General features: G+C 50.2%; 1 protein-coding gene across 1 annotated transcript in view; it reads right to left on the bottom strand.

The window, feature by feature from the left end:
- Klhl26 (kelch like family member 26) overlaps positions 1 to 3,743 on the bottom strand; it is a 28,424-nt gene extending 24,681 nt beyond the window's left edge. Inside the window, exon 1 of the mRNA XM_047532301.1 lies at positions 3,550 to 3,743. Coding sequence (XP_047388257.1) covers positions 3,550 to 3,632 — 83 coding nt within the window. The 5' untranslated portion in view covers positions 3,633 to 3,743. The remainder of the gene's footprint in view (positions 1 to 3,549) is intronic.
- Positions 3,744 to 13,130: the final 9,387 nt, after the last annotated feature.

Below are 13,130 nucleotides of genomic sequence, written 5' to 3'. Positions count from 1 at the left end.
ACACGATGCTACAAAGGTCTCAACATCTCATTTGGAGCTTTATGAGAAGATCTTGTACAAAATTCCCTCAAAACCTGCCACCAGTTGCAGTGGTGTACGCCTATAATTCCAATGACTCGGGGGGCTGAGGCAGGAGGATCACAAGTTCAAGGCCAGCCTTAGCAATTTAGCAAGACCCTAGCAACTTAGTGAGACCCTGTCTCAAAATTGAAAAATAAGAAATTAAAAAAACCCTGATCCTCCTTCTGTGGGCACTATCTGTATGCCACCTCAGGGTTTTGTCCTTCTGCCCTTTGAGAACCCAAGGAATAAGACACATCTATCATTTGCTCCAAGACAATAGTGATTTTGGGTAAGATGGTGGAAAGGGAACAGACTGGCATTTTCGGGGTGATGGAGACATCTTTTAAGAAAGTGCCTCCAAAAAAAAAAAAAAAAGGAAGTGCCTCCATTTAGGCAAAGATATCTTAAATATAACACCAGAAGTATGATTCATAAAAGAAAAATATTGCCAAATGGAATCTTGTCAAAATGATAAGCTTTTACCCTATGAAAGATATATTTAAGAAAACAAAAAAACAAAGCACAGACTTGGAAAAAATTATTCACAAATCATCTATCCAATGAAGGACTGGTATTCAGAATAGACTAAAAACTCTCAAGCCGGGCATGGTAGTACACAACCATAATCCCAGATAGTTGGGAGGCTGAAGCAGGAGGATCACAAGTTCAGTCAGCCTCAGCAACTTGGTAAAACTCTATCTCAAAATAAAATTTTAAGAAGCACTAGGGATGTAGCTCAATAGTAGAGGTCTTGCCTAGCCCTGGGATGCACAATGCCCTGGGATCAGGGGGGGAAAAAAAAGAATAACTAATAGTAAGAACAGGCCACATCCAGTTCTGGTGAGAATGGGAAGCAACTGGAACTCTAGTGCATTGCTGGTTAGGGATGCAAAATGGTGCAGCCAGTTTGGAAAAAAAGTTGGCTGTTTCTTAAGAAGTTAAAAATATACCTACCTTGTGACCTAGTCAGTCCACTCTTAGGTATCCACCTAAGAGGATAACTGTTATGTCCACACAAAGACACATACCCAGACATTCACAACAACTTGATTACAATTGTTCAAAATGGAAACAACACAACAGTCCATCCAAAATTTGATACACCGTCCACCCACACACCATATGGATGGACAATTCATTCAACAGTGGTCAAGAATAACTTCTTACCTAACTTCTGACAGGACAACATTGATGAGTTTCAAACACAGGTTAAGGAAAGAAGGCCACATGTACACTTCTGGAGCCGAGGGTGTCGCTCAGTGGTAGATCACTTGCCTAGCATGTGTGAGGTGCTGAGTTAGATCTCTAGCACCACAAGATGGCCCGGAGGCAGGAGGATGGACGAATATTCCATTCATGTGAAATTTGTAAAACAGGTCAAACTATAGAGGGCAAAAGAAGGTCCAGATGTCCCTGGGGTTGGGAGTGGGAGCAGGGTGGACTGCAAACAGCCTTGGAGGAACTCTTTGGGGTGATGGAACTATTCTAAAACACTGAGTTGGGCTGGGGATGTGGCTCCGTGGTAGAGTGCTTGTCTAGCCTGTGTGGTGCCCTGGGTTCCATCCCCAGCACCACAAAAAACAATAATAACAAATAACTGGATCATGGTGACAGATGCATAGTTCAACAAACATTAAAGTTCAGTTAAAATGAGTGAATTGTATGATATGCAATTAATTATACCTCAATAAAGTTGTTTAGAAACAGCAGAGCGGGGCACGGTGGCACACCCCTAGAATTCCAGCTACAGGGGAGGCTGAGATAAGAGGATTACAATTTTGAGGTCAGCCTTGACAATTTAACAAGATCGTGTTCCCAAAAAAAGAATAAAAAGGGCTGGGATGTAGCTCAGAGTTCAATTCCCAGGATTTCACACGCACACGCACACGCACAAATAAATAAATAAAAGGCCCTGTTCCAGGTTATCCCACCTCATGGCCCAAGGGAGGAACCTGAGGTTTGCTGTCCCCTTTAGTCTCTTCCTTATTTGCTACCTCATGCCTGGTCATCAAGCCCTGCCCACTCTATTCTCCAAATCTCTCCCCCAATCCTCTAATGTCTCCTTGATCCCTGCTGCAGGTCTCCAGTTTTGCCTCAGCCCCTTTCCCACAACGGAAGGCTGGTTACTCCTCGGGTCACAGATGTCCCTGACTTCTAGCTACTGACAGACCAGACTCAGTCCCTTGCCTTCCTCTGTCCACTCACTAAAGCCTTAAGGTGCCACTCAGCATCTGTGGGAACAGTCAGAGACTCTGCCTCCTCTGTGCCCTAGATGGACCATTCCATGCCAGCCTCCAGTCATGCCCCCAGGCCATCAGGTCATCTGCTGGCACCAGCCCAGAGCCCTGCAAGGAGGACCGACTTCACAGCACCCAAGGTGGGACCAGCTTCATCGTTCATCACATTGACTGAAATTTTTGGCTTCTATAAGCTCCCCAGCAAAGAAGAACCTGAATTTCCTCCTGGGCCAGCCAATGGTGATGTGCTGTCCTTGAGTCATGCTGGCCTTGCCCAATGGGATGAGAGGGAGGTGAAGTTCCCTAAGGCAGGTGTTCCCCTCAGACAACACACATCAACACATAGAAGCATATAAACACCTATAATTTTTGTGCAAATTCTGGGGTTCAAGCAACCCATCTCAAGACTTGGCGACGGAGAAAGGGAGCCTCCTTCTGACCAAAGGGGTGAAATCTGCCCCCTCTAGGGGTGAAATCTGCCCCTTGTCTGAGGGTGAGAACCAGCATCTTTAGCCTGCGGGGAGGAGAGATTTGAAACCTATGGAGATGGGAGGAAGGAAGAATTGCTCTCTTTTTCCTACAGACCCTCCAGGATCTATAACGATCCTCAAAGCTCCCCAACACCTACCCCAGGATCCCTCAGGATCCCTTGAACCGCTATGTCCCCACAGACCCTTTCCTACCTATCAGGATCTACTGGGAACCCCAGGTTCCCTATGACTTTCCTCTTCAGGTTTTCCCAGGGCCCTGAGACCTGGGTCAGGCCCTCAGTTTTCACTTGAATCCTCCATTCACAGTCTCCCACAGCCGCATCCTTCCGGGACCCTCAGCAGACACCAGGACACCCTTTAGCTACCTGGGGTCTTTCAGCACCACCCAGGAAGCTTTGGGCCTCAACCTCCTCCTCGGATCCCCCAAGGCACCCTCAACACCCTCTAGATTGCCTATGGCCCCTGCTTCGACCCCCTCTGTTTCCCAGACCCCTTGGCATCCCCAGTTCCCCTACAACCCCATTACAGTTGGGGTCAACCCAGGACCCTAGGACCCTGGAGAGCCCAGCCCGCCTTTGGCTGCCCCATCAGAGGCCCTCGGTCCTCACAGTACCCGAGGACCTCATAAACCCTGCAGTCCCCGCGAAAGACCCTCGGGCCGGGTCAGGCCTCCCTCCAGTCACTCAGGACCCCCAGGACTCTCTACAGGTCCCGGGCCCCGGGACAGACGCGGGCCCACCCTGCAGGCCGGAACTCACCTGTTCGGGCGCTCCGGGCCCGGGCCTGCGCCGAAGCCGCCACCGCTGCCAGCACCACCGCCACTGCCACCGGACTCCGCCATCTTCCCGCCGCGCGCGTTCGAGTGACGGGAGCCGTGCGCGCCGACCGGGAGACCGAGAAGCGGAGAGCGAAGAGCGGCTGACCGGGGGAGGGGCGGCGCCTAGACGACGGATTGGGGCGGGGCCAAACGAGGGGGCGTGGTCGGAGAGACTGATCGAAGCGCCTTGCGCTGAGGGGGCGGGGCCTGTAATGGGAGGGGCCTCCTTTCGGAGAGGCGGGGCCAGAACGGGCCGGAGTAAGAGGTGAGGGACTGGGGCAGGGCCAAGCCTGAAGAGGGGGGCGGGTTTGAGCTGGAGGGGCGGGGCGAAGGGTTAGGGCGGGGCTGTGAGGGGCGGAGCCAGGCCCGGTGAGGGGCGGGGCCCAGGACGAAAGGCGGGACAAGGTCTGTAGAGGGTCGGAGTGGAGGTTACCAGCACCGACAGGGACTTATCAGAGGGCCAGAGGCAAAGCTGGGGCGGGTCGAACCAGAGAAGGGCGTGGTCTGATACTAAGTGGGGCTGGACCTGGGAGAGTCCGCGTCTCAGGGGAGAGGCGGGGCCGAAGAGGGGGGTCAGGATCGAGTTTGAGGAGGGGCGGGCCAAGGCACAGTGACTCCAGGAGAGGATGGGGGTTGGCCCGGCCAGAAGTCCAGGTCTGCGGAAAGGACCCGGCCAGGGCAAGGTGTGAGTGGGCGGAGCCTGGGAGGAGGGTGGGGGTGGCTGGGGTGGAGCGGGGTGCGGTGAGATTTTTGAGGAGCAGAAAGCATGGAGGGGCCGGGAAGGAGGCTGAGAGTAGGGGCGCGGGAGAGCATGAGCTAAGGCGTGCAGAAACTGGTCCCTAAACTGACAACTCACCTCTCCCCACCACACACACCCCACTCCCAGTCTTACCCCTTCCGCGGGCCTCCCTCAGATACGTGGAAACTCATTCTCTGCCAGGCCTCAGACTTTCAACACTATTGGGTCCCAACTATTCTCTGAAATACCCAGAATCTCCCAGAACTTCCACCCTCAGATCCACCACACCTTTTTTCACTAGTTCTGGTTTCTTCTACCCCAGACTCCCCAGATTAGCTCCCATCCTCTACTCCAATCCCCCTTCCCGCTCCCCGAAATCCCTGCCTATAGAGTCTTCTCTATACAGGTACGGTACCTGACTTCATTCCATCAAGTCCAGCACCCTGGGAAAGCCCCAGCCCACAAGACGCCCCAATCTTCAATCTTCAGCCAGGGCTCAAAGTCATCTGTGTCTTTCCTTTTTTTTTTTTTTTTTTAAGATGTTGATAGACCTTTATTTTATTCATTTATTTTTATGTGGTGCTGAGGATCAAACCCAGTGCCTCACACATGCTAGGCAAGCTCTCTGTCATTGAGCCACATCCCCAGTCCCTGTGCCTTTCCTTTTTATCTTTGTTCCTGTTTTCCTTTCATCCCTCCCTGCTCTGGGCCCTGTGGAGCCTAGATCCAGCACCCCACTCTGTAAAGCATCCAGAGTTTTCAAGGACACCCTCCACCCTTAAACTCAGTGAAAACCTAGAATGACTGCCTTGGAAGGGTCCAAGTTCCCAGGATCCTTTATCTGGCCTTGAGAGCATCTATTCTTCACCCTTTGAGTCAAAGCTTCCTTATGCAGCCTCGGACAGGGACCAGGACTCCAGATGGGGTTCAAAACTCTCCCCAAGTCAGTGCTGGGAGAAGAGGGTATACATGGGGTTGGAGACTCTAGAGGAGGGCATAAGGGGCTTGCTTTAGTGGGCTCCTGCAAGGAGGACCAGACCCAAATACTGATCATCTCCTGCAGAAGTTCGGGCACACAGGATGTGCTCAAACATCGTGCAAAACGCCCAGGAGATTATACTGGGCAAGTTGATAGAAACTAGGTAAGGAAGGGCTGCTGACCTCTCCAGCACAGTCATCACTGAATAATGCTGAACGCATGCATGCATGCGCCGCTCACATTCCAGCAAGCTCTCCGACACGCCCTCGTCCGCCCCAGGTCGGTCCACCGTACAGCCTTTGTTCCACATGAACTATATGCAGGCAGCAAACCCCACTCAGCGGAGAACTCCAGCCCACACCCCCGCCACACTAGAGTTCAAGTCCATGGCGTCCATATGCACGCACACTTCATAACATCCAGATTTGACCCACATGTCAGGAACACAGCCACAGCCACAGAGAAGCCAGAAGAGGTTTGCTGGGCTCCTGGCTGTGTGCACACCTGGAGTGTGCTGCAGACCCACAGCACTCTGAACACCTGGGTGCTCCAAGACGTGTGCCATGGGACAGCCGGTGCAAAGGTCTTGAGGCATCAGTATTCCTGGAGAGTTGCCTACTGAGGAAAAACAAGGAAGAGGGAAGAGATAGGAGAAGGGGTGGAAGTCAATCTGTGTGTCACCAATTGGAGACATCCCTCTATGTGAAATGAGAAGGGGCATCTCAGTAGAGGGGACTTAATCAACACTGGCTTTAACAAATTCCTCTGACATTTGGGGACATTAGTTAGGAGGCAAACAATCTAGGCCAAAATTGATGGTGTTCATCCCAGGGTGGTGGCCAGGTAGTGATGGCTGGGGTGCCTTTTGCAGGTGTAGCTAATAGAACCAATGAGATTTGGGGGTGAGGCAGAGCAAAGCCAAGGACCTCCCCTGGGTTCCTGGCCCAAACCATAGCAGTTGCCTTCGCTGGATGAAGCAGGATCCAGTGAGGACCTCAAGGGTCCACGTGCTTACTACACATGCCTCATCCAATAACGGTGACCTGTGGTCTGGCGGAGTCTGCAGGCAGGGACGCAGCAGGTAATATCCACAGGTCTGGGCCACCATCTGGCCTGCAGCTGGCACAGCTACCCCAGAGGCAGGGGCCTCCCCTGCTCCCCTGCTTCTGACCAGCTGTGGGGCTTGTGGCCCAGGTGGCACCCCTGGGTGTTACAGGAGGGAACTGAAGCCTCAGGGGAGCCCTTGATTCCTACAGCCTCACGCAGGGGCCAGTGTCCCCGTTAGGCTGTCACCACCAGATGGTTCCGCAGTGAGCCACTGAAACACTCAGTGGCCCCTTCTGCATCTCCCTGAAATACACAGGTCAACATCAAATGAAAACTCATTGTTCATCACCCTTCAGTCTGCATTCGGTGGTCATGTGCTGCACGGCTGGGCAGGGCGCTCCACCGACCTGTGTCCTGACATGAGCTCAGTGTCCATGACACTGAGCTGGTCCTCAGTGTCATGACAGCTCAGGAGAGGATGGAGTCCCCACCCGCCGGCAGCATGACTGTTTTCCAGCCCCTGTGCCCATTCTGTGTCCCCAGCATAGCTTGTTTTTTCTCCCAATCTAATAAACCCTGTATTTTACTTTTCTTTTTTAAATTGAGATAAATCCCCCTATCAGAAAATTCACCAGTTTAAAAACTGTATAATTCTGTGTATGGGGGGTGGGGGTATATAATTATTATTTTATTCATTGATTTCTTTACTTTCACAGCACTAGGGATTAAACCCGGGGCATGCGGTGCTGGGCACACACTCTACCACTAAGCTACATCTCCAGCCCCACAAGGGTTTGTTTATTTATTTTTTTTGGGGGGGGCGGTGCTGGGGATTGAACCCAGGGGCACTTAACCACTGAGCCACATCCCCAGCCCTTTTTTCTATTTTATTTAGAGACAGGGTCTCACTGAGTTGCTCAGGGGCTCATTAAATTGCTGAGGCTGGCTTTGAACTTGTGATCCTCCGGCTTCAGCCTCCTGAGCCACTGGCCCACAGGGGTTTGGTACATTCAGAATGCCATGCAGCCATCACCTCTGTCTAGTTGCACATCATTTTCATCACCCCCAAAGGGAAACCTGGTTCTCATTAAATCACCCCCTAGCCCCTGGAAACTACTAATCCACTTTCTGCCTTCTATGGATTCACCTGTTCTGAACACTTCATATCAGTGGGCTCCCACACCCCGTGGCCTCTGTCCTGGCTTCTTTCACTCAGCATCATGTTTCCAATGTTCATCCACGTGACAGCCTGTGGCAGCACTTTGCTCCTTTTGATGACTGAGTAATGTTCCACTGTACAGATGGACCTATTTTGTTCATTCATTCATCCCTTTATGAGCACTTGGGTTGTTTCCACTTTTCAGCTATTGAGAAGAGTGCTGCTGTGAATTTTTGGGTATGAGGAGTTGTTGAGTCCTGTTTTCAGTTCTCTTGGGCGGATACCTAGAAGCGGAATTTCTGGCTCATTGGTGGTTCTATGTTCAACTTTTTGGGGAATTGTCAGACATTTTCCCTTTTTTTTTGCTTATCATCCACCCCACTGAAATGTCAGCTCCCCAAGGACATGGATGCTGTTTTCTTCCTGGCTGCTTTGCTGCTGGACAGCACCAGGCACGTGAGGTATGCACGTGATGCACGGGTGAATCACTGTGACTCTTAGGCAATGACTCTCGGTTTCTCTGGGTGGTCTCAGTTTCCAGGCATGTGAAATGGGAACCAGTGAACTCAGTTCTTCCCTTTGCAAGAACTTGTTACCCTGGGCCTGCGGGAGTAGCTCAGTAGTACAGTGCTTGCCTAGCACATGCGAGGCCCTGGGATCAATCCCCAGCACCAGAAACCAGGAATGGTGGCACATGCCTGTAATCCCAGCTGCTCAGGAGGCTGAGGCCAGAGAACTGCAAATTCAAGTCCAGCAGGGACAATCTAACAAGACCCAGTCTCAAAAAAAAAAAAAAAAAAAAAAAAAAAAAAATTACAAAAAAAAAAAAAATCCCCAACACACACACACACACACACACACACACACACACACACACACAATTAGTCACCCTTTCTACCAAAACACTCTGAGCCAGATCCTCAGATGTCCACCATGTATATAAAAGAATGTGGTTCTGCATTTCTTCTTCCCTCATTTGGAGCCTCTCGAGCGAGGGCTGGGATCAAGCACAGAGAGGGTAAGGGACTTCTACAGTCACAGCACCAGCTGTGAGCTCTGGACTCTCAGGGAAGCTGAGTCAGAGTCAGTTCTCCAGGACCCCTGCCTCATTTAGGGTGCTAGGGGCAGGGGCAGGACAACATCCAGGAAAGGCCAGGACAGCTGCTTCAAGTTGAGCCAACCTTTCTCCATCCAGTTTTTGTTACTATAATGAAATACCTGAGGCAGCCTAACTACTAAGAAAAGAGGTCTGATACTCACAGTTCTGGAGGTGCAGGGGCATGATCACAGTCATCTGGTTGGCTCTGGTGAGGACCTCCCGGCATCATGGTGGGAGCATATGCCAGGGGGAGAGATCACATGGCCAAACAGGAAAGCAGAGTAAGGGGGAGGAGCCAATCTGCAACCTCCCACTGGGCTCCACCTCCTAAGGATCTCCCACCTAGGATCAAGTTCTCAATACATGAATTTTTAAATTATTTTCATTATATTTGTACTGGGGATTGAACCGAGGGGCTTTTTAACCACTAAGCCGTATCCCCAACCCTTTTTATTTTTTTGAGACAGGTTCTACCTAAGTTGCTGAGGCTGATCTAGAACTTGCAATCCTCCTGCCTCAGCCTCCTGGGTTTCTGTGATTACAGGCGTGTATCACCACACCCAGCTCAATACATGAATTCTTTTTTTGCTGGGTGAGCAAAAAAACTTAGAATTGAACTTAGGTTCTTGACCACTGAGCCACATCCCCAACCCTGTTTTGTATTTTATTTAGAGACAGGTTCTCACTGAGTTTCTTAGTGCCTTTCTTTTACTGAGACTGGCTTTGACCCCACGATCCTCCTGCCTCAGTCTCCTGAGCTGCTGAGTCAATACGTGAATTCTTGAGGGACACACTTAACCTAGCCCCAAACCATAGCATGACTCAAGTTGTCATTCAGCAGGCAAAACAGACCCCCGTGATTGATTCCCAGTGGTAATGGCCTTTGGTGGAGGGGAGCAATCTCAGATTCCCTTTCGTTTTGTGGTGATGGGTGTCAAACCCAGGGACTTGTGCTGTCAAGTGCTCGACCACTGCGCCACAACTCCAGCCTTCCTTTGGTATTATTAATAATGCAATGGCTGATACATTCTAGGTGCTCACAACGGGTACCGGTTCCATGACTTCCCCCAAAAGTCACTCCCCGCTTGTTATGGTTTGGATGTGAGGTGTCCCCCTAAAGCTCACATGTGAGACAATGCAGGAAGGTTCAGAGGAGAAATGATTGGGTTGTGAGAGTCTTGACCCAATCAGTGGATTGATCCCTGATGGATTAACTGAGTGGTAACTGGAGGCAGGTGGGATGTGGCTGGAGGAAGTGGTTCACTGGGGCTGCAGCTATGGGGGATGTATTTTGTATCTGGAGAGTGGAGTCTCTCTTTGTTTCCCGATCATGACATGAGCCATTTCCCTTTGCCGCTTCCCTCTGCCATGATGTTCTGCCTCATCTTGAACCCCAAGGAATGGAGCCTGCTGTCTATGGACTGAGACCTCTGAAACTGTGAGCCCTCACATAAACTTTTCCTCCTCTATAATTGTACTGGTTGGATCCTTTCAGTCACAGCAGTGAAAAAGCTAACTAAAACACCCCTGGAACCTCAAAATATAGTCTTACATATAAAAACTTCTTTGCAACTGGTCTGTGTACACTTCTGTAATCCCAGTGACTCGGGAGGCTGAGGCAGGAGGATTGCTAGATCTAGGCTAGCCTCAGCAGTTTATTGAGACCCTGTCTCAAAAAATAAAAAGGACTAAGGATGTGGTTCAGTAGGAGAGACCCCTGGGTTCAATCCCTAGCACCACCACCAAAAAAAAAAAAAAAAAAAAAAAAAAAGAGAGGGAGAGACTTGGGCCCAGGGAGAGGCCATTAGGTCAAGGGGGCTGTGTGCTGGGCAGAGACCCCAGTCTCCCTCTGACTTCCTGTTTGGAGATGGGAGTGCTTACTTCCACACCCACTCCTCCCACTGCCATCCCCCATGAGGTGATGCGGCCAGAGGAGGCCCTCACCAGAGTCTGCCCATGGTCTTTGGACTTCCAGCCTCTGAAACTGTGACTTAGGCTTGGAGTGCAGCTCAGCGGTAGAGCGCCTGGGTGAAGTCCTTGATTCCACCCCAAGCATAAAACAACACAGAAGAACCCCTGTGGTTAAATAAACCCCTTTTCTTTACAAAGTCGGCCTGACTCAGGGATGGCAGTTTAAGAACACAAAATGGACTAACACAGGGAGTGTTTCCAATGCCCAGAATCATGCATCTGGCATCTTCTCAACCACACCCCTGATGTGGGGACCGTCCTTACTGTCCCCACTGTTTGGGGATGCTGGGGATGGAGCCCAGGGCCTCACGCATGGTCCGTTCACTCTCTACCACCAAGCGACAGTCCCAGCCCGTCTTTCTCCGATGTACAGATGAGGCGGCTCTGACTCCAGGCCCGGCCTCGCACTCAGCTGGTGGGAGTGTCCATCGGTGCAACCACTTGGGAATGCCATTTGGTGTTTGGCAACACAGCCAGTCCTGTCTCCAAGGATTCCGAATCCACGGATTCAAACAAAGTGCAGATGGAAAATATTCAAAAAATAAGTCGCGTCTGCACCCAACATGTACAGACTGTTTTGTCCCTGTCATTACTTCCTAAACAAGAGAGTGTAACAACCATTTACACAGCGCTGACATTGTGTTAGGTATCAGAACTCATTTAGGGATGATTTAAAGTCTCTTGGAGGAGGGCTGGGTGGAGCTCAGTGGCAGAGCTCTTGCCAAGCAGCGCCGGGCCCTGGGTTCCACCCAGCACCTCCAACACATAGGAATAAAATAAGCTCTAAGGAAGAATGTGCCCTGGTGGGTTATAGGCACCCATTCTGCCATTTTATAGAGGGAACTCGAGCACCTGAGGACCTCGTATCCCCAGGGGGCTCCTGGGGCCAGTCCCCCAAGTCATCCTTGTAGGGACGTATCCACTCACTCTGGAGCCCAGTAGCCCTACTCTCAGGCTTTGGATGAGGAACTGTGTCTGCTGTAACAAATGACCACAAACTGGGTGGCAAAGAAAACCAGAAATGTTTTCTCCCACAGTGTTGGAGGCCAGAAGCCCACAATGCAGGTGTCAACCAGGTTGGTTCTTAGCCCCATTCAGACCTGAAGGGAATCTGCCCCACACCTGTCTCCTGGCTTCTGGAAGCTGAAGCCATCCTTGGAGTTCCTTAGCTGTGGCCATCACACTCCAGTCCCTGTCCCCATGGTCATATGGCCATCTCCTTGTTTCTCATGTTTCTGTCTCTTCTCAAGACAGGCATAAGCTCTAGGGCCAACCCGCATCCACTTTCACCTCATCTGGATCTTTACCTTAACTATGTCTACAAAGATCTGTTTCCAAGTAAGGCGACATTCTGAGGTAACGAGGTAACAGACATAAAATTGGGGGATGGGGTAGGGCACCTCTCAACCCATTACATATATATATATTTTTAAAATATTTTTAGATGTTTATAGACCTTTATTTTATTCATTTATTTATATGTGGTGCTGAGAACCGAACCCAGTGCCTCACACATGCTAGGCAAGTGCTCAATCACCAAGCCACAACCCCAACCCCTATTACATATATTTTTACAAAGAAAAGTTGACATGTTTTCACCAAAAGGTATAAATACTAACTGCCCCAAACTGGAAACACCCCAAAGAACCATCAACATGTGAATAATATACTCACACCATGGAATACTACGTAGCAAGGAAAAAGAAGAAATCACAGCTCTTGCCTCCCATGGTTGGATCTCACCAACAGTGAGTGAAGCAGGTTGACATATGAGGACATGCTGTGTGATCCTGTTTATGTGACATTCATAAGCAGACCCTTGTGGTGATAGAGGTTGTGGCAGGGGCTACCCAAAGCAGATCAGCAGAGTGGAGGCATTGACTTCAAAGGTTCCCAGGAACTTGGGAATGATGGAAATGCTCTATGTCTTGATTACAGGGGCAACACGGGAGGGTTACATTTGCCAAAACTCCTTGAACTGGACAATTGCAATGGTGGCATTAGTGGATATACATTGCATCTCATGAAAATTGATTTATTTCATTTATTTATTTATTTACTTATTATTCTTTATTTTTTGCTGTGTCGGGGATCATACCCAGGATTTCACTCCTGCTAGGCAAGTGTTCTACCTCTGCACATCCCCAGCTCATTTTACTTTATTTCAGGACAGGGTCTCACTAAGTTACCCTGGCTGGAACTTGTGATCCTCCTGCCTCAGCCTCCCAAATAGCTTGGATTACAGGCATGTGCCACTGTGCCCAGCTAAGCTGATTTATTTTAAAACAAATAAAAACAGGTTCAACGGACTCAACATGATCACAATCAGGGCTGGGGTGACCTCTAGGGGGTGACCAACAGGGAGCAGGTGTGAGAGAACACCCAGAGAATCAGGTACTGAACAGCTGCTGGGATTTGACTATAATTGCACCCGACAAGAACCCTGCCTTCATGTTCCAGAATATTCTAGAGTGCATAGCCTAATGTGGAAAGAAGAATCTGAGACATGCACATCAATGACCAGGGCT

The sequence above is a fragment of the Sciurus carolinensis genome, chromosome 17 (assembly GCF_902686445.1).
Source record: "Sciurus carolinensis chromosome 17, mSciCar1.2, whole genome shotgun sequence".
Classification (NCBI taxonomy): Eukaryota; Metazoa; Chordata; class Mammalia; order Rodentia; family Sciuridae; genus Sciurus; species Sciurus carolinensis.
The sequence above is the reverse complement of the archived record's forward strand: the minus strand, read 5'-3'. Positions and strand labels throughout refer to the sequence as shown.